The sequence below is a fragment of the Macadamia integrifolia genome, unplaced genomic scaffold, assembly GCF_013358625.1.
Source record: "Macadamia integrifolia cultivar HAES 741 unplaced genomic scaffold, SCU_Mint_v3 scaffold451, whole genome shotgun sequence".
Classification (NCBI taxonomy): domain Eukaryota; kingdom Viridiplantae; phylum Streptophyta; class Magnoliopsida; order Proteales; family Proteaceae; genus Macadamia; species Macadamia integrifolia.
In genome coordinates this window covers 416,444-443,652 of record NW_024870453.1, presented here as the reverse complement: position 1 = coordinate 443,652, position 27,209 = coordinate 416,444, and the positions used below count along the sequence as shown (strand labels likewise).

The following is a 27,209-nucleotide window of genomic DNA, read 5'->3' as shown; positions in this document are numbered from 1 at the left end:
ATGACTTGGGAGGTCGCTCACTTCCCCTGTGTCAGGCTATATGTTGTTACCAGATTGGTGGGTGGCATTTTTACCCTCATCAATACTGATATAGTAAAATACATACTGAAACGATATGGATTTTATTTTTCCTTGAATTGTATTGGTTTATATCAATATCAATATAGTAGACTTAAAACCTACCATACTAACGTTTTAATTAAAATATGGTTGTCAAATAGGTCTTCCCATCTCTTTAATGGGAATAGATCACAGAGGAACCATATAATATTTAAATAGGGCGGGGGTAGGGTAGGGTATATAGAGGCTAGAGGGAGTAGTGTTAGGTGAAGGGGTTTGGCTAGGGGAAGGATTGGGGTAGAGGTATGGTAGGGGTAGGATAGAGGGTGGGTTGGGATCATAGTTCTAAATATTAAAAATTTCAATTGAAATATAAGAAATTTTGGCGATTTAGACCCAACCCAATGTAAAACCATCTATTTGGGAAAGTTCAGACATTTTGGCCCTAATCTAAAAAATTCTGTCCTAAAATTTTTGGTCAAGCCTATAAACAATACATGGTTTTGATATGGTTTTGGAAAATTTGACCTAAATTTTGGTTTCGACAATTTGGTTGAAACCTGAGATTTTGAACCATAGTTGGGATAGGGTAGAGGGTAAGGGATGTGGTAGGGTAAGGTAGGGGAAGGATAGTATAGGGGTTAGAATAGAGGTATGGTAGGGGTAGGGGTTAAGATAGGGGTAGAGGGCAGGGAGTAGTGGTAGGGTGGTAGTAGGAGGGTAGGGGTCATAGGATAGGGCGCTTTGGAGAATATATTTATATATTCCTATAGATGAGATGACTATAAGGTACTTTCTGAATTTGAAGCTTCCATTGTCTCAGCTTGTATCGTGAAAGCTATGTAGATTATTAATAAGTTGGAAATTAAAAACATATATTGAAAATTGAAATGTTATGGATCATCTAATTGACAAGTTTTTTTTCCCCGCTTTGTAGTGGGCTTTGGATTTGGTTGTTAAAAGAGAATAATACTAGAAAAAGGCCAAACTTGCTGCTGGAGAAAGCAGGAAAAATTATCAGGGTGTGTGGGTGGTAATCATTTGCTGCCTAAAGTATCTATTCTACTTCACTGTAGTTTTATTTCTAGCACTCAGCCTACGGCTCAAGATAAGTTTCATTCACTATTTTGATTTACAAAAACCAAGTTCTATGTTTCATAAATTTTATTGATAGTTTTTCTCCAATTGTACAGGAACATAACTTGGGTAACAACTAACAAGAAGGTAAGACTTATATAACAGATTTCTTTTCCAAAAACGAAGTTACTTTGTTTATACTGGTTTTTTAATATGTAGTACGGTAATTATTCCACGCCTGCTCCCCCCCCCCCAAAAAAAAAAAAGTATAGGAAGAACTTCGATGTGGAGGACCCTTGCTTACAACAAAGAAATAGAAAATGATTGCAAGAGCAACCCAGTGCACAAGGCTCCCAGTACTGCAAGGTCTGAGAGGGGCAAGTGTATATAGCCTTTACCTCTGCTTCGCAGGAAAATCTGTCAAAATACTAGCGTCAAGGTGTACTAGTAAGTAGCAAGTCTAGCTGATGATTTATATGCTGCACATTTTCAGAACTGATATATCTCCTTCTTTCTTTATCACGAACATCTTGTTTTATGATATTACTCTATGAGGGAACAACCAGGTGTGGGAAAGCATTAGGAGACTCCTCATAGTCTAATATGGACAATAGGACTTCTAATCCAAACAGTAGGCACCAATCAAGAAATCAATGTAATGCTGGAACTGGGCCTTGTTTTCCTTGCTTCTGATATGTGCATCTAATACTTTTTATTGTAGGTTATTATAATATAAAGCTCTAATGGATGTCTTGCAGCAATTAGATTTGCTGCTACTGTGGCCCAACAAGGACCATCACAGAAGGAGCAGGCTTATAACGAAAGGTTTGTTTTTGGTAATTTGTTTTTAGGATTGTCTATGTCTTAGAACAATAAGATAAACATTTATGTCCTTTTCAAGAGAGGATTTTTTTAGGCGAAAATCTGGTAGGTTCAAGTCTGAACAGACAAATCTTACCATATTGGTGGTCTGAGATAGAAGATATCAAATTTCCACTCCATCCTGTACTTCATTATCAAATGTGTTTCCTCATTCGCATAGTCATCCCAACTCTTCAGTTGAGAACATAGCCCAATTATTACACAGGCTATTATCAGATGTGGCCCATTGGCCCATTTTTATTGATTGATATGGAACATAGCCCAATTAATACAAGGGTGAATCGGCTTATATCAGATCTGGCCCACTATCCCATTTTTACTGAATGATATGGAGCAAGCCCACTAACCCATGTTTACTGAATGATATGTAGCAATCCTGTTCCTGTTGGTCTCATGGGCTGAACCGCCTCCTTATGTTTTGTGTCTGCTTTGCCTGCCTCTAAACCTGTTCAAATCCACAAGTGGCCCATCAAATGAAAAAAAATTCACTAATAGCCCAATTGGCATATATCGACTACTGTAGTAAGGGGAAAAACTTATTCACACATGACACATCCTGATGTTGAGAGACACAAAAATCTGCTTATCCTGCCTCTGACCCTTATTTTTTTCTTGTAGATAATTTCCCCATTCCCCAATCTATGGACATGTCATATGCCAATTAGATATCCACCTTGGCATTCTCTCCAGCAATGCCTCTCGAAATGGTTGAAGTCTATGGTGACATGCATACTTGGGTCTGATTTGTAGTTGTCATGGATCCCTTGAAGCTGTTGGAATATTAAACAACAACAACGACAAACTCAACCTTCAACTTAATAGCGAAGCTGTTGAAATATTAAATTGATTAAAAATTTATGATTCGAAATATTCTTTTATTTTTTGTAAAACTTTTATTAGAGGATTATATTATTTCCAAATAAACACCTAAATGACCAATTGTTTTGAATATTGAATGACATGTTTGATTGACCATCAGACAGGCATTGTAGAAAAGACATGCTGTTTGGGCATGTCTTTTGGAGACAATACTTGGTGCTGTTTTCTCTTATATATATATATATAGAAAGTTAGTCCATTTCTCAACGGTTTTGTAAGCAATCTCTTTGTGTTTTCTTTTAGCTCCTTTTTTTTTTTAATACATTGTTTTGTTGTCCAATTTAGCACAACTCTTAAGTGTCCCGACGTGTCCAAGTAGAAGAGATCAACAACTACTGGAGGGACCTGCAGGATTGTTTTATCTTATAGCCTGATTTGTAGGAACATGGTTTGCACTAAAGGGGCCGTCTACAATCTTAAGGTGAATGAATAGTGGGTAGACTCACCCCTACCAATTCCTCAGTTTCTTCATTTGTTTTATGGTTTACGATATTGTGTATATCATTGATGTGACAGACTGCTTTGTCTATAGTGAGTGAATAGTGAATATGTGTAAAAGTGTATGCCTTTCAAGCAAAAGGTATGATTTTTATTTCAAAAATTGTTTGGTTTGATTTTCGAACCATATTTTCATTGAAATAAAATAAAATGGAACAAAAATTCTGAAAAATAGTTGAGGAGCTGTTTTATTTAATTCACTCTTTTTTCCTTTTTCCGGTAATAAAATTGATGCCCTTCTAGTTAGGCGGGTTCGGATATTTATGAGAAGCTTGGTCGACAATGGGTACTCAATAAACATTGTCCCTTTTGGAATTCCACTCTTGCTCTTTAATGAGTACATGATTAATTTGATAGAAAAACTATAGTTTTATGTTAAAAATCACACACCACCCTTCTTCTCTTGATGATTCACCGCCACCACCAAGAATGAGAATAAAGATTTTCGTTCTTGATTATGAAGACTATAAAGGTGCAAATAATATTTTTTTCACATTAGTCTCTCATTTTTAAGTTCAAGATGACGCTTCCCATCTGGTAGAATCATCTAACTTCATGTGGGGAATTTATTTACATTTTTTGTTTCTCCTATTTCTTGTCTCCTTTAGAAACATACTCGCATTTTGTTTTGGCGTTTGTTGGAGTAATTTGGTGATCTCTTCTAGTTAATAGAGAACACTGGAGGAGATAAATTGGCCAATAGATTTTCTCCGATAAATGCAATGAGGAATAAGCTCTTCAACAGAACCAACTCACACCAAATTGAAAATCCTAAACATGTTTCATCCATAATTAGAGAGAAGATCGAGAAGATCTTGAAGGTACTGAATGTAGCTAAGTGGGGTTTTCTCTATGGACATTGAAACCAGGAAAACTTATAGCTCTTATGGATTTTTGGTAAAGAAGAAGTATCTTTTTCTATAATTAAAGTATTTCCACTCTACCTTTTGCAGGCTATAATTGGAACTAAATTATTTAGTTTTTGTTCCCTATAATTTTTCTTGGGTTTCCTTAACCTTTATTGGTAGTAAAATAATCGAATTTATCAAGATTGAGTTACAGAAATTAGGAATCAACAAGGTCATTGCGCTGAGATGAGGCTCAGTCTTCCGCACCTTAGAATATAAGGTCTTTGGTGTCGAGCTGAGGCTCGATCTTGCGTGCCTTAGAACGTATGGTATTTAGTGCTAAGATGAGGCTCGTTCTTGTACGCCTTAAAACGTAAGGTCTTTGTGTCGAGCTGAGGCTCAATCTTGCACATCTTAAAACGTAAGGTTTTGGTGCTGAGCTGAGCTTTGGTCTTGTGCTCCTTACAATGTAAGGTCTTTAGTGCCGAGCTAAGGCTCAGTCTTATAAGCTTTAGAACGTAAGGTCTTTGTGCCCAACTGATTAGATATGATAAAGATCTCACAGATGAGGGGTCTCTTTCTGACAATTGGTGTCGACTCGTCCTTTCCTCCCAGATGAGATCTTTTACCGACTAGTTCAGGTCAATCTTTCTTTCCTCATGAATGTGGTCTTCTTTTACTAAGCAGTTCGGGTCTGTATTTCTTTCCTCAACAATGAGATCTTCTCTTACAGACCAAGTCAGGTTGGCCCTTCTTGTCTCACGAATGAGATCTTATACTGACATATTCGGGTCGGTCTTTTATTCCTCACGAACATGGGCTTCTTTTTTCGACAATTAGGGGTGGAACATGCTTTCCTCACATATGAGATCTTCTTTAAGGACTAATTCAGTTTGGTCTTTATTTCTTTATAGATGGGGTCATCTTTTGCCAACCAGGTTGGGTCAGCCCTTCTTTCCTCTTTCTCTTACTGACTATTATGGTCGGTTCATCCTTTTCTTATAGATGAGATCTTCTTTTACCGACCAGTTTGAGTCGGCGTTTATTTCCTTATGGATGGGGTCATCTCTTATCGACCAGGTCAGGTCAGCCCTTCTTTTCTCATATAGGAGGGTTTCTTTTGTCGACTAGGTCTAGTCGGAACTTCTTTCCTCACGAATGAGATCTTTTATCGACCAATTCAAGTCGGTTTTTCTTTCCTCACAGATGAGATCTTCCTTTATCGGCCAGTTCGGGTCTGTCTTTATTTCCTTACAGATGGGGTCTTCTCTTGGTGACAAGATCAGGTTGGCCCTTCTTTCCTCAAAGATGGGGCTTCTCTTGTTGACCATTGGGTTTGGCTTATCCTTTCATCGTAGATGGGATTTTCTTTTACCTACCAGTTGGGGTCAGTCTTTTTTTCCTCATAAAAGAGGTCTTCTTTTATAGACCATTGGGGTTGCCCTTCCTTTCCTCATGAATGGGGTCTTCTTTTACCGACCAATTCAGGTTAGTCATTCTTTCCTCAAGGATAAGGTCTTCTTTTGCCAACCATTGGGGTTGGCCTTTCTTTCCTCACGAAGAGGTCTTCTTTAATTAACCAGTTTGGGTCGGTATGTCTTTCCCCATGGATTAGGTCTTCTTTTTCCGACCATCGAGGTTGGCATTTCTTTGCTCACAAATGAAATTTTTTATTGTTGGTCTTTCTTTCCTCACGGATGAGGTCTTCTTTTCTGATCAGTTTAGGTTGGTCTTTCTTTCCTCAAGGACGAGGCTTCTCTTATCGACTATTGGGATCAGCACGTCCTTTCCTCTCGGATCAGGTCTTCTTTTTTCACCGACTATTTCTGGTCGGTCTTTCTTTCATTGATAAGGTCTTTTTTCATAGACCAGTTCTGGTCCGTCTTTCTTCCCTCACGGACGAGGCTTCTCTTGTCGACGGTTAGGGTCAGTTCGTCCTTTCCTTGTGGATGGGGTCTACTTTTACTGACCATTTTGTGTCAACTTTTTTTTCCTCACAGATGAGGACTTCTCTTGCCAACCCCTTGCCGACCATTGGGGTCTGCCCTTCCTTTGGTCTCAAGGTCTTTTCGTGCTCATCATGGATGGACTTCTAGCCTTATTAATACTTTGAACTTGAAATTCTACAAAAATCTCATCTAAGTATTACTCGGCTCAAACTCTATATTCATTTATCCTTTTGTTGTGTACGAGTATTCGGGGTGAGGTGGCTAGGTTCTCTAATGATGGTGAATACCGTCGGGCTTATAAGTCGGTTCCTTCTTTGCTTTCTCCTTGGGTGGGATGATTATCCCATTTTGGGTTGTGATTCTCACCTTTGCCCATCCATTCTGCTGGGCTTAGACTCATTATTATGAATGGGGTGATCATCACGTCAACCATCCTATTTAGATCTTCTGGAATAGGTCATGGTTGATTCTTCGACTATCTTTGTGACTAGTTCCTTGGCTTGTTCATCCTCAGTCCATGAGATGTCAATTTTGTAGGTTACTAATGTCATTTCCACGGATGGCACCAACCTCATCCGGTAGAAACTAACTGGGAGATCTTCTTTGCAAACTTGGTATTCCATGCTAGATCTATATAGAAGAGCAAACAAAGGAGAACCAGGCTGACACGACGGGGGACTCCCTGATGCCTAAGTCAGATTTTCTCAATAACCGATACTCAAGATACTTTAATTATGAAGTGATCGATCCCCTTTTTATGAGTTTCATCTTGATATTTATAGGCAGTAGATGAAGAGAGGCGGTTTAGGAGAGTCCCATTTTGGAAAGTTTACTCCTACTAGGAAATCTCTTAAAAAATCCCATTAGGTAAGTGTTATTTTATTTTGTTCGGATTCATATTCGAGAAAATCTCTTAAAGAGATTGCTTTCATAAGCTCCAGGTGATAAGATTTATTGAGTTGGCGAATTTACTGAGCTGGCAGCGAGTGATCCTCGTGATTGTTCCCATAATTGTCAGGATCATATCAGATTCCTTGGGAGGCAATCTGACTGGTTAGCCATTTAAATAGGTGATCTGAGTGGTTGGCTTGGCCCTACAATGAACTGTGGGGTTGATTTTTTCCTAGGGATGATATGGATGGTCGGCTTGGCCAAGGGATGATCCAAGGGGTCAGTTTTCCTAAAGATGACCTGGATAGTCGGCTTGACCAAAAGATGACCTGGGAGGTTAGCTCAGCCAAGGGATGGCGTGGGAGGTCGGTCTATTGCTATCATAGTTGTCAAGGCGTCGACTAGGCGACGCCTAGGTGACAATCGCCTTATTGCACTGCATACCGCCTTGTGTTTTGGCACTTATTTATGCCAAATATCATTTAAGTAAATGCTATTTACTTAAGATATTATTCATAAATAAGCAAATATCCCCTATTTGAATCCAATAAAAATAGTTTAAAAATCAAATTCCAAAAGGATAAAAAGTCAACCCCCCCTCCAAGAAGAAAAACTGGATTTTGGTTATAGGGGCGATTTTCAACTTTTAAATGCTGGAGTTTTTCTCAATTATGAAAATTTTATAAATTCTATCATGTTAAAACATTGCTAAAAACCAAAAGTCCGGTAGAATAATTTTTTGTTTTGATAGCTATAAAATTATTTTCATTCAGGCTATTTTAACAGCATTCGCGTACTTAAAAATAAGTTTGATCGGAGCATAACTTTGTCATTACAAATTAGATTTAAGTAATCTTAGACTTGTTGGAAAGCTGGTTTTATATTATAACTGATACAAAAAGTCTCATGTAAAAATAATATCATTTGACCAGTCAAACTTGTTATAGAATCAGAGCATTTCTCTAAATTTTGATTTTTTATAACTTAATATGACTTAATGTTAATTTTTTATGATTTAATATGGCTAAATGTTGATTTTTAATGATTTGATGTTACTTAATCTTGATTTTTTATGATACAAGGTATATATAGCTTACTAAATAATGTTAGAAAATAGGAAAAATAAAAAATAACAATTGGTCGCCTTGTTCGCCTCAAGGCGTGCGCCTTCTCGCCTAAGCGCTTAGACAACCCTCCACCGCCTTGGCGCCGTGATAACTATAATTGCTATCGAGATAAGGCTAGGCCTTATGCAACTTAGAACGTAAGGTCTTTGGTGCTGAGCATAGGCTCAATTTTGTCCACCTTAGAACGTAAGGCCTTTGGTGCCGAGCTATGGTTCGATCTTATGAGCCATAGATAGTAAGGTCTTTAATGCTAAGCTGAGTCTTGCTCTTGTCTGCCTTGGATCGTAAGGTCTTTGGTGTCGAGCTGAGGCTCAGTCTTGGGCACCTTAAAATGTAATGTCTTTGGGGCTGAGATAAGGCTCGATCTTGTGTGCCTCAGGTCGTAAAATTTTTGGTGTCGAGCTGAGGCTCAGTTTTACCGTATAACATAAGGTGCTTAGAGTTAAGCTGCCGAATGAGTCTTTTGTGCCTTAAAACGTAAGGTTTTTGATGCCGAGCTGAGGCTTTGTCTTGTGTGCCTTAGATTGTAAGGTCTTTAGTGTCGAGCTATTGGCTTAGTCTTTCATGCCTTAGAACGTAAGGTCTTTGGTGCCTTGAAGCGACCCTTATTTCCTAGTGGATGAGGTCTTCTTTTACCAACCAGGTCAGCTTGGCCTTTCTATCCTCTTAAACGTGGTCTTCTGTTGTCGACCGTTGTTTGGCTCGTTCTTCCCTCGTGGATGAAATCTTCTTTTACCGATTAGTTCCAGTCAGTCTTTGTTTCCTCGTATATGAGGTCTTCTCTTTCTGATTATTGGGGTCGGCTTATAGATGAGTTTTTCTTTTACCTTCAGGTCAGTCTTTCTTTCCTCACGAATGAGGTCTTCTTTTGCCGACCGGTTTGTGTCGGTCTTTCTTTCCTCACAAATGAGGTCTTCTCTTGCCAACCAGGTCGGGTTGGCCCTTCTTTCCTCATAGAAAGGGTCTTCTTTTGCCGACCATTGGGGTCGGGCTTTCTTTCCTCATTAATGAGGTTTTCTTTTCCTTTCGATCTATTTTTCTTTCCTCACGGATGAGGTCTTCTTTTGTCGACCATTGGGGTCGGCCCTTCCTTTGGTCTCGAGGACTTTCCGTGCTCATGATGGATGATCTTCTAAACTTATTAATACTTTAAACTTAAAATTATAAAAAAATCTCATCCAAGTCTTGCTCGGCTCGAGCTCTATATTCATTTATATTTTTATTGAATACGAGTATTCAGTGTAAGGTGGTTAGGTGCTTCAATAATGGTGAACACTGTCCAGCCTATGGATTGGCCCCTTCCTTGCTTTCTCCTTTGGTGGGATGATTATCTCGTTTTGAACCACGATTCTCACCTTTGCCTATCCATTCTACTGGGTCAGACTCATTGCTACAAATGGGGTGATCATTATGCCGACCACCCTGTTCATGTCTTCAGGAATAGGCCATTGTTAATTCTTCAACTACTATTGTAGCTAGTTCCATGGCTTGTTCATCCTCGCTCCATGAGATGTCAGTGTTGTAGCTTTCTAATGTCATTTCCACGAATGGTGCCAATCTATTGCGGTAATAATTGATCGGGTGATCTTCCTTGCAAGACTTGGTATTCCATCTAGACCTACATAAAAGAGCAGACAAAGGAGGGGCGGGCCGACTCGATGGTGGACTCTCCGTTGCCTAAGCCAAGTTTCTTCAACAACAGATACTCAAGAGAGTTTCATTATGAAATGATCAATCCATTATTTGTGTGTTTATCTTGATATTTATAGGCAGTGGATGAAGGGAGGCAATTAAAGAGAGTCCCATTTTATCAAGTAGTTCACTTTTGTTAGGAAACCTCTTGAAAGAGTCCCATTAGGTAAGTTTTACCTTGTTAGGTTCGGATTCGTATTCGGGTAGATCTCTTAGACATATTGCTTTCATACAATAAAATTGCTGAGCTGGTGATAAGATTGCTGAGCTGGCGATAATATCCGCTGAGCTGGCAATGAGTGATCCTCAGGATCATCCCCACAATAGTTGGGATCATATCGGACTCCTTGGGGAGGCAATCTAACTGGTTAGCCATGCAAGTAGGCGAAATGAGAGGTCGGCTGGAGCTATTAGCATGACTCTTGCAATCATGCATATTTTCTTTCCCTTGGAGTTTTATCTCTTTGTTTTCTCTGCCACCATTTTCATCAGCTCCTTTTTTCCCCCCAATCTTTGACGGATTAAATAGTTATATAACATTTTTTGGTATTGAATAGCTTTTTTTGGATCTAAGCTATCTGTTTGTTGTTCTTGATTTTGTTTGGTACCTTTTTTTCCCCCACTTTTTCCCCCCTAATAGGAGAGGTTGCATGTTCAGTACCAACCTGATTGTATGTGCATCATCTGTTGAAGATATAGTAAGGTCTCAAGTTTTATGGTTTGTTCTTTTCTTTCTTGCATGTCTCTCTTCTATTTCCCTATGCTCAGCTTCTTCTAATCAGAGGTGTTCCTTTGTTCATAATTTTGTATTTATGTCTATATGCTATCCGTTTGTTGTTCTCGATTTTGTTTGGTACCTTTTTTTGCCCTTTCACTTTTTCCCCCCTGTTAGGAGAGGTTGCATGTTCAGTACCGACCTGACTGTATGTGCATCATCTGTTGAAGATATAGTAAGGTCTCAAGTTGTGTGGTTTGTTCTTTGCTTTCTTGCATATCTCTCTTCTATTTCCCTATGCTCAGCTTCTTTTAATCAGAGGTGTTCCTTGTTCATAATTTTGTATTTATGTTTATCTATGCTATTCGTTTGTTCTTGATTTTGTTTCGTACCTTTTTTTCCCTTTCACTTTTTCCCCCCTGTTAGGAGAGGTTGCATGTTCAGTATTGACCTGATTGTATGTGCATCTTCTGTTGAATATATAGTAAGGTCTCAAGTTGTATAGTTTGTTCTTTTCTTTCTTGCATGCATAGTTTTTAAGGTGGTAAGGCGATGGAGGCGTTTGAGGGTCTTTCGAAGCGCCTTAGCAATAAGGAGGGCATAAAGCGTCGCCTTATCGACTGAAGCGTTCCTGTGTAATTTTTTTATAAAACTAATCTATTTGGCTCAAATCCTAATTGAATCCTATTACTCATATGTTAAATAAATATTAAATGTTCATATTAACATATTAATATGAATACATATTAATCAATAAATGTTCATAAATGTTCCTATTACCAATGTAAGATATTCATCAAGAAAACAAATCAATAAAGTGAATAAACTAAGTTCATCTTCATCAATCATTAATCATCAATCATATTAACATATAATATAAATACATAATTATGAAACAAATTATAAATATAAAGGAAAGAAGACATAAAAAATACAAGTATTTATTATACTTATCTCTATAATGCCAAAATGAGTGCCTAAGCCCTAAGGTCATCCACTATATTTCTACTCCTGTCAAAGAAGAATAAAGCTCACTGTTGCTGGAGCAAGCTCATTGCTGCCGGAGCAAAATGGTCTCCTGGATCAATGGTTCTTCCTTGTTCCTTGATTCCTTCTCAAAGTCCTTTCTTAAAGCCCTTGACAAAATCCAAACCCTGTTTGTGAATCGTGTTATTGTTTTGTTTGTTTTGGTTATTTTTGGTGGAGTAAAGCTGATCCCATATATCTCAAGTGTTAACAAAACCATACATCTACCAATAAAAAATCTATATTTGGAATCTTCATCAAGTAATTTTAAAATGTGTTTAAGAAGAAAAAAAAAACCCCCATAAGGCGTCACTTCACATAAGGCGGTGCACTGCCTTACCATCTCTAGACTGCATCAGTGCCAAGGCGCTGGTAAGGCGACGCCTTAGCAGCGCCTTAAAAACTATGCTTGCATGTCTCTCTTCTATTTCCTTATGCTCAACTTCTTCTGATCAGAGGTGTTCCTTTGTTCATAATTTTGTATTTTATGTCTATCGTTTTCTTTTGTTTTGGGCCTACTTTTGTCCTTGCTTCTTAAGGAGTTTTACACTAATTCCATATGCATCTTCCTTTCACTGGTTTGACACACTTGTTTATGGGTTTGGGAATGAAGTACAAAGGCCAGAGGCAGCAGACCAAAGGATACCTCTTCTGATGTTCATAAAATGGATAGTGATAAACTGCTGAAAATGACCCCTGAGAAAAGAAGCGAAATGTGTCTCAAAGGTTCTTGCAAAATGCCAAAGCAATCTACTGCTAGTTTGAATTTCTAGGAGCAAACTACTTATTTTTCTGAGAAATCTTCTGTCATTGAAACTAAAAGAGACACCTTGATGGAACATGAGGCTGTGGCTGTACACATGACAACTGGTCCTCGTGATCTTCGGCCATGTAGAAGACCCATAGATTTCATCCTACACGATGCAGAAGGAAATTTACAGCCCTTTGATAACACTGAAGCTGTTGACATGTTTATTTCTGGTACTATTTTGTCAAGGGAGGGATGGTCAGCGACACCGAAGGATAAAGCTGTAAGATGTAAAGGTTTTGGGCGGATAGAGTTCTGGTCAATCTATGGGAACAATGAAGGGTATCCACTAATTAGTCTTTCATCTATGCATGTGTGAAACCGGCCAGCAATTATAAGGAGTTCTATGAGCATATCTTTTGTAAGGCTCTCTCAAGCATTGAGGTTTTCCAAAAACTGTCAAAGACTTGTGGAGGTAACCCTGACTCGAGTTTTAATGAATTGCTTGCTGGTGTTGTCCATTCATTGAGTATGAGCAAGAACTTCCCCAGTAGAATGTCTATCAAGGATTTTGTCATCTCACATCACAGGGTGAATTCATCTCCAATGGATTGATTGAGCTATATGATAAAAAAATTTCTGACTTAACTGTGCTTGTTGCCCTAATGGATGGAAGTAGAAAAAAAAGGGATTTCGTGCCTTCAAATACCCTATCAGGTGGGAGTTTAAAAATCAGAGACGGAGCAGAGAAATTGGATGAGTCTGTTTCTTCCACTGGTGTGGGTGAGGAAGATGAGGATGCAAAGTTCGCAAGGTTGTTGCAAGAGGAGTTTTGGGAATCAAATCAAATAAAGTGCAGTGTCCAGCCACCGCGTTAAATATATTTTTATATTAAGATCAATGAAAATAAAATAGCAAATGACTATCCGCTACCTGCCTACTACGAGACCTCTGCTGAAGAGATAGATGAATATATTATCTTTGGGCAATGATGTCTCTGTGTATGATGCTGATAACCTTCCCAGATACATGCTACACAACTGGTCACTTTACAACTTGGACTCCAGGCTTATTTCTTTGGAGCTCCTTCCAATGAAACCCTGTGACAAAGTTGATGTGACAATCTATGGCTCTGGGAGGTTCTTTCTTAACACTGATCCAAGACGACCATCTTCAAGTACTTCAGGAGCACAAAATGTGGATGGAATTCCAATTTATTTGAGTGCAATAAAGCACTGGATGATTGGATTTGGATCATCAATTTTTATATCAATCTGAATGGATTCAGCAGGTACTTCTACTTTCTGCTTTCAGTAGTCTATTTTGGTTTGTAGTTTGCTGTTGATACATAATAATTTTATTTTCTTTCAAAATTTTCAGGTATAGGCTTGGGAAGCCTTCAAAATAGTATGCTCCATAGTCCATGGTATGAGCCTGTTCTAAAAACTGCAAGGATTGCAATCAGCATTGTCACATTGTTGAAGGAGCAAAGCCAAGTGTCACAGCTTTATATTTCCGGTATCAGAGTTTGAAAAGGACCATCCAGCTTATATTTCTTCTAATCCTGCAATGGAGGAGAGATATGTGGTGGTCCATGGACAGATAATTTTGCAACAGTTTGCAGATTATCCCAGTGAACTTATCAGGAATTGTGGTTTTGTAAATAGTCTATCTAGTAAATGGAGGAGAGGCAGCACACAAAACCTGAATTAAGGAAGAAGGCTGTAGTGAAGCATCGGATAAACCTGAATCCAGGAGCAGCAATGGAACCTGTTGTGTCAAAGAAGAAAGAAATGCAGGCAACAACTATACAGCTGATTAACAGGATCTGGGGGGAATACTATTCAAATTACTTCCCAGATGACCTGAAAGAAGGGGATAACAATGAGCCAAAAAAGGTAGAAGAGGATGAAGAACCATTGGAGAATGAAGAGGATGATAATGAAGAGGCAGATGGGGAGAATGTACCAGTTACAGAAATGGCTCCAGAAACTCCTTCATTTAAACAAATTAAATCCAGGTCCAATAGCAAGCAAACAAAATGGGATGGGGAGCCAGTTGGAACAACATGCTTTGGTGAGCCTCTTTATAGATGGACTATTCATTGTGATGAAGTGATTGATGTTGTGGATGCTGTTATTCTAGAAGATAGAAATGTTGCATATCTATTTTGTGGAGTATATGTTCGAAATGTCAGACGCTATGGTCCATGGGAGGGTAATGCAAAGGGGGTCACAGACAGTTGTTGGTAATATTGCTAATGAGAGGGGGGGGGGGTTTCTTGACTAAGGACTGTATGGAATTTGAACTAGGGGATGTTCAACAATCTGTGGTTGTAGATGTGTGCTTGACTTGGGGCCATCGGCATAGTAAGGATAACATCAACTCTGACAAGGTTGACAGAGAAAAAGTAGAGGAGAGAAAAAGGAAAGGACTGCCCATTGATACTATTGTAAATGCTTGTATTGTCCTGATAGAGGTGCTTTTTTCAGACTTCCCTATGACACCATGGGTCTTGGAACCAGAGTTTGCCACTCTTGCAGAATAAAGGAAAGTGAGAAGGAGAAGAAATCTTTGCAGTGAATTCTTCCAAGAGTGGATTTGTATATGATGGGATTGAGTACACAGCTCGTGATTTTGTTTATGTAGGTCCGAATCACTTTGGAGGCAATACAGGGGACCATGGAACTTTCAAGGCTGGTAGAAAATGTTGGGTTAAAAGCTTATGTTATGTGCCAGCTGCGTGAGCTTGATGTCCCTGAGGCATCTGAAAAAGCTGAACCAATATCAACCGTGTAAACATTAGGAGATTCTTCAGACCTGAGGAAGTCTCACTAGAAAGAGCCTACAGTTCTAACATTAGAGAAGTAAGATTTTTGTTTTATTTATTAAAGGATCCTTGGTATAAGTGCTCTATTCAGGACTCAGGCTTATTGTTCAAATTAAATTTCCTTTAATCAGATGTTAATTATGCTTCTGTTGTTTTCTATATGGGTTAGCACCAGGTCTACTATAGTGAACAGAAGCTTAGTTTGCCTGTTGAGACGATAGAAGGGATGTGTGAAGTTAGAAGAAAGTTTAATGTGCCTCCTTGACATGGCCTCGTAGTCCTTGATTGTATATTCTTTTGTGAACGCTTATATGAATCTGATGAAGGAGTCATCATGGAGGTATTTATCTGGCACTGCCTTGCCCCAAAGGATTTGCCAAAGTGGGTATCAACTCACACTTGAGTTAGAGTTACCACAGTTGAACTATATTGAAGTTACAACTCTATTGTATCTTTTTCAAAACATATTTCTATTCATGTGCTCCTCAAATTGGCATCTAATTCCGAATATGATGGTAAATATTATTGTGGGAGTTGCCAACTAGTGTCAGACCATCAAAGGTTGATGCTTCTAAACCTAGGGAGAGAAAAGGACAGTCCAAAGAAGAGAGAAGTGATCCAACAGCCTTCACAAACAAAAGATGTATCTCAGAAAAGTCGCTTGGCCACTAGATATTTTTGCTGGCTGTGGCGGCTTGTCTGAGGGGCTAGAGCAATCTGGTAACCTCCTGTTTCAAATATCTTTGTTCTACTTGGAACTTATTGGCTTAAATTTGCTGTTGGTGCATAATGATTGATCATGCTTCTTAGGGGCCTCAACAACCAAGTGGGCAATTGAATATGAAGCATTTGCTAGAGAAGCATTCTGTTGTAACCATCCAGAAGCTACAATATTTGATAGTAATTGAAGTGTGATTCTAAGGTGTGTGCTTGCTTCAAATTCTAGTCTGTTCCTTCATGAGTTGCATGTTTACATCCTTCGTTGGGAAGAGGAATAAATCATTGTTTATATTTCTATCTCTAATTTATGCGCATTGATCTTTAGGGGTCACATATTTCAGTTTTCATCTGTTGATTCAGCCATGAAATTGGGCTGTAATGCAGGGCCATAATGGAAAAATGTGGAGATGCTGGTGACTGCATCCCAACTTCCGAGACTGTTGAGTTCACTAAACTGTTAAGTGATGTGGACATCAGTAGTTTGCCTCATTAGTGGAGGTCCTCCATGTCAGGTATGTATAGCCTTCACTTAATCTTGTAGTCTGAGCACCAGTTATGAATTTAATAGAACTGTTACATTTTAATCAAGGCCTAGTATCTTTGCAGGGGTTTTCTGGAATGAACAGATTCAATCAGAGCACTTGGAGCAAAGTCCAGTGTGAGATGATACTGACATTCTTGTCCTTTTCCGACTACTTCAGGCCAAGGTTCTTCCTCCCGGAGAATGTGAGGAACTTTGTCTCATTCAATAAAGGACAGACTTTCCGATTAACCTTAGTATCACTTCTTGAAATGGGTTATCAGGTATGTGCTACATTTTGCTGATAAGCCTAAAAGGGAGTATTAACGCAATATTGAGTCTACCCATATTGGGTAACTCAATATATGCTTACCTCTCTTGTGGTAAGATTTTATATTTCATATGATTCATATTGTGTATCCATATTAGTAGTTGCCTATTGTGGCCAGCCAACTAGGGCACACCTCTTGTATATATATTCTCTTTATGTAATTCAGAAGATCAATATACACCGAACATTCAAATCCAAAACTGTGTTAACATGGTATTAAGAGTATAGGTTTTCTTTCTCTTCTCTTCTCTACTCCAACAAGTAGAACGATCCTCTCCCTTGCTGGTCTCCACGCTGCTGCACCCCATCTCCCCAGCTGGCATCCATGGCCATCAATCTCAACCCATCTCTCCCTGCGGCTGCTCAAACCACTATAACTCCCACAACCTCCATCACATCGCCCTCCCCCTCCTTCCCTTCTCCTCATCACCTTCTCTCCATCAACTCACACCCACTAACTTGCTTCTCTGGAAGAAAAAATTGATACCCTTTCTCCGTGGCCAGCGCCTATTTGGCTTCATTGATGGGTCTAACCCCTGTCCCACCGACCCTGCGGCAGCACTAACCTGGCAACAGCAGGACTCCCAGCTTGTTAGGCTGCTTGTCGCCTCACTCTTTGAGGCTATTGTTCCTATTATTTTGGATAAGGAGACGAGTCAAGACATCTGGAAGACCCTTCATGAAACCTATAGATCCACATCCTCCACTCGGCTTATGTCTCTCAATCTCAGTATGCACAACCTTCGTCAGAAAACGCATGAGACCAACATCCTCTATCTCCAGCAGGCTAAATCCGTTACTAATGAACTTGCCATTGCTGGTAAGCCTCTCCTCCCTGAGGATTTCAACATTCATGTTCTTCGTGGTCTTGTTGAGGACTTGTAGGAGATTGTCCCTTCTATGCTTACTCGTGTGGTCATTCCTTCTTGTAATGAGCTACATGGGTTGTTGCTCAACCATGAAAGCATGAAGGCTTTTTGCACTGTCTCTGACTCTGGTGAAACTCCCACTGCTCCAACTGCCAATACCGCTCAACGGTCCCCCTTCCACTGGTGACTCGACTACCTCTTCTGGTTGGGTATCTACTAGGGGACGTGGGGGGCGTGGCGGATCAGGTCGTGGTCGTGGCCGTTCTACCCAAGGGCGCCTCTTCTGCACCATCTGTCACCAACCACAACGCCTCCACCTGCTTCTACAAACCCCAACCCTACCCCAATACCTATTATCAAAACTATCAGTGCCCACCCATGATGCCTCCAACCGCCCACTATACCCACCCCAACCCACCTCTCCTCCCAACCCCAGCCTACCCACCCACCAATGCCATCTCCTAGTACCCGGATACAGGTGCCTCACACCATGTTACCCCTGACCTTCAATCACTCTCTCACTATGATCCCTACACTAGTTATGATCAGCTCCATATTTGCAATGGTAAGGGTATTCCTATAACTCACATTGGTCACTCCTCTATCTCTTCTCCCTCCTCTTCTCTTCATTTCAGACTTAATAATATTCTGCATGTTCCTACAATCTCTAAACCTCTTCTCTCTGTTCAAAAGTTTTGTTAGGACAATAATGTTTTCTTAGAATTTCATTCCTCTCATTTCCTTGTCAAGGATCAGGTCAATAGGAAGACTCTTCTTTCCGGCCGAGCAGTAATGGTCTCTACATGCTCAAGGCTCCCTCTTCCCAAAAGTCTTTCTCCAGTATTGCCGAAAGAAAGTCCATTGATGGGTGGTATCATCGCCTTGGACATCTTCACGAGCATCTCCTCCATTTCATGCTCCGCACCAATAATTTTCCTTGTCAGTCTACACGGTTGAGTCATCTATGTAGCGCCTACCAGCTTGGCAAGGCCAGTCGATTATCATTAGGCCTCTCCTCTTCTCTTAGTTTATTTCCTTTTGATCTAGTTTACAGTGATGTATGGGGACCCTCCCCTATGCCCCTCCGCTGAAGGTCACAAGTATTTTGTAATTTTTGTTGATGACTTTTCTAAGTACATTTGGCTCTATCCCATGGTTCGTAAATCTAATGTTTTTGAAAATTTTAAGCGCTTTCAAGCCTTGGTTGAATGCCACTTTTCTCGTAAGTTAAAATCAATACAAACTGATGGGACGGTGAGTACCGCACCCTCCCTACTTTCTTTGCTCCTTTTGGTATTGCACATCGCAAGGCTTGCCCCCATACTCATGAGCAACAGGGTGTGGTTGAACGTCGCCATCGTCATATAGTTGAGACTGGCCTCACCCTGCTTGCTCATGGGTCCATTCCCAGGTAGTACTGGCAGTATGCTTTTGACATGGCTATGTACCTGATCAATCGGATGCTCTCTCTCACCACGAATCACATTTCCCCCTTTCAACACATCTTTCACAAGGCCCCTGATTACAAATTTCTTCGCGTGTTTGGGTGCCATTGTTTTCCCTACCTCCGTCCCTATAATGCTCATAAGCTGGATTTTTTATCCACCCCCTGCGTTTTCCTTGGGTACAACGACTCCCATGCCGGGTATCGCTGCCTTGATGTTGCCTCTAATCGTCTATATATTGCGAGGCACGTTTGCTTTGACGAGACCATCTTTCCGTTCTCAATACCTATATCATCTCCATCTCCCTCTCCCTCTACCGTGGTTCCTCTCTCTGCTCATTGGGCTGCTGCACCCATTTTGTTACTTCCTCCTTTGCTTCCTCATACTCCCACTCATCTCGCAGGTCCTACAGGCCCTACTCCCTCATCGCCCAATATGGTTGCTCGATCTCCCCCTAGCACCCCAACACCTTTACCACTAGCCTCTCCTCTCTTATCTCCTCCCACTCGCCTAACCAGGCCCCTAACAGAGCTATATACCCAACCGTCCTCCTCCATCAACCCCTCCCCTACCCCGTTGAATCCTGAACTCGGCCTCACCTCCATCCCAGCGCCCCCTGCATGTGTCCATAAAATGATCATACGGCCCCGACCCAGCACCCTCACCACCATCCCCTCACCTCCCACCGAGCCGACCTGCTTCTCCTAGGCCAATAAAATCCCTGAGTGGCGTGCTGTGATGTCAGATGAGTTTAATCTTCACAATAGGACTTAGAGTCTCGTGCCACGGTCTGATAAAATGAACCTAGTTGGTTACAAATGGGTATTCTAAATAAAACACAAGGCTGATGGTACCCTTGAAAGCTACAAAGTGCACCTTGTGGCCAAAGGCTTCCATTAACAAGAGGGGGTTGATTATAATGAGACGTTTAGTCCAGTGGTGAAACCCACTATTATTCGGTCCATCCTCGCCATTGCTCCTTCATAGGGCTGGCCGGTTCGGCAACTCGATGTTCATAATGCTTTTCTCCATGGGGTACTCTCTGAGGATGTTTTTATGGTCCAACCTCCTGGTTTTGAAGACCGTGCTAAGCATCTCATGTATGCAAACTCCATCGGTCGCTGTATGGACTCAAACAGGCACCTCGTGCCTTGTTTTAGCGCTTGACACAGTTCCTCATTCATTTGGGTTTTATCGGCTCTAAGACTGACCCCTCCCTGTTTATTTTCCGTTGCGACGGCATTTAGATATATGTTTTAATTTATGTTGATGACCTCCTTGTGACTAGCAACGCCCCCTCTCAGGTAACTCATCTACTTCAATAGCTGCCCAATGAGTTCTCTATCAAGGACCTCGGTCCTCTGCATTTGTTTCTTGGAATTGAGGCTACCAAGCAATCGACTGGTCTTCTACTCTCTCAGACACGGCATATGGATGATTTACTTAAAAGGTCTAGAATGGCTCATTGCAAAATTATTCAGACGCCAATGGCTACTTCACTCAAGCCATCGGACAAAGGGGGTGCCCCATTGTCTAATCCATCCACCTATCGTTCCATTGTTGGGGCTCTTCAGTACATTACCTCGACTCGTCCTGATGTAAGTTTTGCTGTTAACAAAGTATGTCAATTCATGCATGCTCCTACAGAGGATCACTGATCTATGGTGAAGTGTATACTTCGCTATCTCAAGGTCACTCGCACTCATGGCCTGCTTCTTGAGCACTCGTCCCGTCCTACTCTTCAGGCATTTAGTGATGCAGATTGAGCCAGTAGCTCTATTGACCGACGCTTTACTGGAGGCTATGCAATCTTCCTTGGTCCTAACCTCATATCCTGAACTGGTTGCAAGCAATGCATAGTAGCACGCTCATCCACAGAGGCTGAATATAAGGCTGTCGCAAATGCCTCCACGGAACTCATTTGGTTGGAATCTTTATTCCAGGAAATCGGTTTCTCTCTCCCTAGTCCCCCTATGCTGTGGTGTGACAACATTGGGGCTACCTATCTCTCTGCCAATCCCATTTTTCATGCCCGCATGAAGCATGTTGAGATCGATTTTCACTTTGTCCGGGAACGGGTGGCACTTCGTCAGCTCCCTATACAATTTGTTTCTACAAAGGACCAGCTCACAGGTATATTCACTAAGGCTCTTCCGACTGCACAGTTTCAGTTCCTACGTGACAAGTTGAAGATCCGCGAATGTGACCCTTTTGAGGGGGTGTATTAACGCAATATTGAGTCTACCCATATTGGGTAACTCAATATATGCTCACCTCTCTTGTGGTAAGATTTTATATTTTATGTGATTCATATTGTGTATCCATATTAGTAGTTGCCTATTGTGGCCAGCCAGCTAGGGCATACCTAGGGCACACCTCTTGTATATATATTCTCTTTATGTAATTCAGAATATCAATATACGCAGAACATTCAAATCCAAAACTGTGTTAACAGGGAGTCCTACAGAATTTACTGCCCATCTTTCAAAACATTTTATTTCTGTTTAGGTGAAATTGGCATTCTTGACGCTGGTGCTTATAGTGTTGTTGATCAGTCACGGAAACAAGCATTCATCTAGGCTGCCTCTTCTGAAGAGATGCTTCCTGGATGGCCTGAACCAGTGCATATCTTTGCAGGGCCAGACCTGAAAATTTCATTATCAGTAAATGTACAATATGCTGCAGTTCGGAGTACAGCAAATGGAGCACCTTTCCGTGCTATAACTGTGAAAGATATGATCGGAGATCTCCCACCTGTTGATAACGGTGCATGTAAAAAAGTGATGAATGTAAGCTGTCTTCTCTTTATGGGATTTTTTTAAAGCCAAAGAATACTGATTGAGATTTCATCTTGTTTACTTGTTCACACTATTATATATTCTTTTAAAAAAGTAGCAAAGTGAACCTGTATCATGGTTCCAATGGAGAATTTGAGGGAGGATGAATCTCTTACAATGTCAGAGAATTCCTAAGTGTCCTGTTGCCGATTGTCATGACCTTCCTGATGATATAAGGTATGGAGCTTTTCTATTGCAGTTGCTGAATCTCTTTGTTTAAATGCAGGTTAGACTATATAATGGACATTTGGAAGATTTAATACCTTGGTGCCTACCTGACACAGCCAAGAAACATAAACAATGGAAGGGATTGTTTGGGAGGTTAGATTGGGAAGGAAACTTCCTGGCTTCCATCATTGACCCACAACCTATGGGTAAGGTAGGGATGTGTTTCACCCTGAGCAGGACCGAATAGTGACAGTTCGTGAATGTGCCCGCGCTCTAGTAAGTTTTTCAAGTGAATTAGTTGTCATTTCCACCATAAGTTCTTACTTTTATACTCATGTGAAATGCTGAGATTCTTCGACTCTGTAGAAGAGCTGGATTCTTTAAAAGATAAAAGGTGATTGTGTGGGCCTACATTTGTGTCTGCATGCAGGGATTCCATGATACATATCAATTTGCTGGTAACATTGAACATAGGCATAGACAGATCGGGAAAGCAGTTCCTCTCCTCTGGCATTCGCACTAGGTTGGAAACTCAAGGAAGCTGTGAACCAAAAGAAATTATAGCTTAGTTTAGCTGCAGCTGGCATTGAGAAATTTGTCTTTCTGACTTGTGTAGATCATGTGCATCTATAAATTGATATGATTTGTGTTGTTGATGTGGTGGTACTAATGAGCAAATCTTGTTGCAATATCCATTTTTTTTAGATTTTGTTGAGGTTAGTAAATCTTGTTTCAAATAATCACAAATGAGATTAATTTATTTAACGTTTATTCATCATTTCACCATCAAAATCTCAAACTCTTGTGGGTCCTTGGCTTGTCAGTTCTTGAAGATCTCAACACTAATTAGGGTGAAAATAATGAATTGTTTTTGGTAAGAAACATCTGGAATCAAGTGATTTTTTTCAAGTTAGATCGTGTTTGGTTGATTTCTTGGAATATATCTCGACCTAAAATGCATTTTAAGAATGCATATCAAATGCAACATCAATAACCCTTTAGGGAGTTGGAAACCCTCTCAAATAAATTTTGGGTTATGACTTATGTTGAAACATCGTTCTTCGCCAAAGGCCTGGATACCCGTAGTTGGCAAAAAAAACATGATTCTTTTCTATTTTCTCACTTCCATAATCCATTATTAACCTAGAATATATCTCAAGAATACATACCAAACATAGCTTAAGCAAAGTAACGTCCTAAATTTTGTCTCCGCTGACCGACGACTTAACAGTGTTTGTTTGGCAAAAAAAAGTAAGAATTTTTGTTTCTTTAATATTTTTTTTTCTTTATAATTTTTAGGAAATAGTAAATGCATATGGTCACTATGTACTTCCCTCTCTTTGTCTCGCTCTTCGTTAAATTAAATATGTGGGTCTCCTTTCTTTCTAATCATCGAATATGCTATCTTACACTTATCGCTTTCGCACATAAGTTGCCATATAAAAGTGTTGCATATACTATACAAATCCCTCTCCCACAAAAAATTTTTTTTTTCTATTTATTCTTTCCCAAACAAACACATCCTAATGATGGGAAATCATTAACAAATTAGCCACTTTCGAGGATCAAATCTATGTTAACTTAATTTGATAAAAGCAACAACCAGCTACACTGACAACTGCTTCACAAACTAAAATTTATGGGTTTGAATTCAATGTGAATCATGGAAGATCTTGGTTGGATGCCCTAGGTTAAAACCCATAGGACTAAGAAAATGCACCTAGTTCTTTTGTTTTGTTTAATTTCAAAATAAAAAGTAATAATATTAAGGGAGTGGAATTAATACAACATCGTAGTTTAGTTGCCCACCAATGAGGGGATGGGTGATCGAATTGTCCAATAGGAGGCGTTTAATGAGGAGTAGGATATGAAAGGGCATGTGTTGGTATATGCACACTTGTGTCATGAGCTTTTATTTTATTTTATTTTATTTTTCTAATATAAATCATAAATCATCAAAAATCAAACTTCGATGAGGGTGTCAATTTTGAACAAGAGCCAATAAATCGAATTGAAAACGTCTATTTAAAACCAAATCGAATTGAACTTTTAAAAATCGATTTAGTTTCGTTTTAAAATCTCTTAACTTATTTGAATTCTGTTCCAACCAAGAAACTGTCCGAATGCTAACTACTAAACCCCTAAATTGATAAATAGAATAACAATTATAATATTTTTTTATCAACAAAGAAGCTTAAGATTAATTACTCTCTCTCTCTCTCTCTCTCTCTCTCTCTCTCTCTTTGTAGACTTGTTTTTGCCAAATATAATGGAATTCCACACTCTTGCAATGTCAAAGTTTGCTGAATTTTTCAGCATCCATTCCTTTGTGTGTTTGTGTGTGTGTGTGTGTTTTTTTTTTTGTGGGGCCGGGGGATGTCACAGAGTCGTTTTGCAAATCTAATGGAAGGAGGCTACAAAGGGGAAACGATTAGGAACCAATCATGCCGAACAGGTTATTGATGGAATTAAGTTTGAAAAATTAAAAAATGATCAATAATCATTATATTTTGAACCAAATCAAAATCAAATCATTGAACCAAAACCAAACCAATTTGTACCCTTATTGCAGGGCTTAAAACAAATTGGCGACCTTTATTTCCAAAAGAAATATAGCAGTCTGACCCGTTGGGGTATCCCGCTCCCCTCTTAATAATTTTTTTTCATTTTTTTTTCTCTCATTTTTTAAGATAAATAAAAAATGTTATTGTTTTGAAGAATGCAGAAGGCAGAGATACTATTCGATATAGTGGATACTCCAACTTATCAATAAACTGTTTGATTTTAGTTTTTATCAAACAGTTTAGCCCTATAATGTGCGTGGAGAATAACTACTTTCGACGAATGGGAAGCTGAGCCAGGCTCTTAAAGAACCTCCATTAAAGAGCCTTCCTATGCAGCTTGAAAAGTTCATAGTGGTAGGGAATAGGGATGATGATGTTGTGGAGACCCAACGAATTGCTTCAGGGCAACACTTCATGTCATTAAGAAGCTCCAGTGCATTCCCTACCCCTGGAACGTGTAGATATCACAAAACCAACATACTTGGTAAGAGGTAATCAGTAAGATGTGAAAAATGATTCAAAAAATTCAGTATTTATTCATTCTTCTATAAGGCCACATATGGTCCCATTATTTTGCAACATAAAACTACAGCAATCAAAATATTTGGGCACAAGAGTTTGTTTATGACAGGTTCAAGACGAATAGAATGATGTCATTTTTACAGGTTTCAGGTTAATGTAACAAGTCTTTGAAATAGCTTCAGTATGAACAATTCCTTTTTATGATGATTGAACCACAATAGCTTCTCTTCAGAGATTATCAGGTTGTTATATTAGAAGTGCTTGGTAGATCGCCACATGTGCATTGCCATATCTCTTATCTTTGAATTCATACTCAGGCTGTGTGTCTTCCTGGAAGCCGCAACAACAAAATTGCGATAATATAGGGAGATCACCTGGTTAAATGTAAAGGTCTGAGGATGTGATAGCAGCACATCATCTCCAGTCTCTTCCATTAAACTGAATTAATCTAATTGCTGCTTTATAATTGCCTCATTGAACAGTTGGTATGGTAAGGCATCCAATGTCTAGCAACCTTGGCAGTATCTGGAATAAAATCAAGGCCTCCAAGAATCAAAAGAAAGCTCACATGTCAATGCACACGATTGTCAGTCAGACTTGACTTTGCAGGAACATACCTCTCCACACCGAGCATTGATTTTCAAGGGAACAAAACTATCGGCCCGTGTTTCCCCTATATTTACAATTGCAGTGGAGGCACCTGCTTCATGAGCAGCTCTGTGGGAATTCATTTTAAGGAGAGGTCAGTTTGACAAGTACCATCAGCTAATAATGAAATAGTCTTTGCAGAACAAGTAAAACTAAAAAAGGGGGCGAAAGAGGTGTTTTGAAGGTTGAATGAGATGTTAAGAGCTGAATTCTAAACTCATTCAGTGAAAATCCTACATGACTAATGAAATTGAAAACAAAAAACTTCCTCTTGGTACTGTGTAGCATCATGTCCGACAAAGAAATAGATAGACATTGGAACATAACCATCTTCACGCACTAAACAAGCGGTTTCACAAGCACATAGGCTCTCATTACTCACGATAGATAGGAATAATTGCCAAGTTCTTAGAACAGTGTAATCTGAGCCTCTTGGTGAGCTATGGTGTGCACTTGGTTGTTTGCTTACTGCAGTAACTCTGTACAGATTAAATCTAGCAGACATAAAGGCCAACCAAGAACTTATGCCACACACACAACCATGCCTTGTTTTTTTGTCTCAAGAACAAACAAGAAAATAGTTATGCCAAGGCTCAAGTTATTTTTGAAATGTAACTGTCACAACACATGCCCTAAACCCCAAATTCCAGTTTACATATAATTGTTACTGTTCTTATCCACATTGGCCAACCAACTTTGTTTCTTTATTTTCATATCAAGGAGAGATGTTCAGAGATAATGCATATTATAATTAGTTTATTTGAAACCACCATAAAACAATAAGAAAGAAAGAAAAGCAAAGCCAACTGCTTGTTCAATTGGTCGGTGCCTTGCCAGTAGAGTGTAGGCTCAAAGGAGGTCATCGGTTTACCTCTCCTTCACCTTTCACCTTCTGCCCTAAGGCACCCTTGTTCACATTTACACCCCCCCCCCCTCTTGTAGTTATTATCAAAGTCCCATGCACACAGAAAAAAAGCTATCTTCTTATTTAACAGTGTTTTGGTTGAAGAATATAACAGTGAAACCACTGATGGCCAAATGAATTATTTTACTACCCTGTTTTATCCAGCATGAGACTTAAATCCCAGATTTGAGATGTTAAAGAAATGTCCTTTCATTACCTCACAAGTCGGGAAGCAGACATGGTCATTAATGATGATCCCAACACAAGCAAAGCACCACATTGTTTTGCAGCCTCCATTGCTTTATAAGCTCTATCCTTTGGGACATTATCCCCAAAAAAGATGACCTTCAAAGATAAGTGAAAAATATAAGATGCGATCTATACAAACATTTTTGTTTCTGTTTTTCATTTCATGTTTTTGCTATCTCAGAAAAGTTTAAAGAAAGAGAGGGGGGGGGG

The 27,209-nt window shown here is 39.7% G+C and overlaps 1 protein-coding gene and 1 pseudogene across 1 annotated transcript in view; one reads left to right on the top strand and one right to left on the bottom strand.

The window, feature by feature from the left end:
- The first annotated feature begins 812 nt into the window (after positions 1-812).
- LOC122068687 lies at positions 813-22,890 on the top strand (annotated as a pseudogene).
- Positions 22,891-25,189: 2,299 nt separating this feature from the next.
- Positions 25,190-27,209, bottom strand: part of LOC122068680 (NAD-dependent protein deacylase SRT2) — a 13,850-nt gene continuing 11,830 nt past the window's right edge. The window contains exons 9-11 of the mRNA XM_042632559.1: positions 26,968-27,095; positions 25,816-25,915; positions 25,190-25,723 (exon numbers count right to left, since the gene is read on the bottom strand). Of these exons, the coding sequence (XP_042488493.1) occupies positions 25,670-25,723; positions 25,816-25,915; positions 26,968-27,095 (282 nt within the window). The 3' untranslated portion in view covers positions 25,190-25,669. The remainder of the gene's footprint in view (positions 25,724-25,815; positions 25,916-26,967; positions 27,096-27,209) is intronic.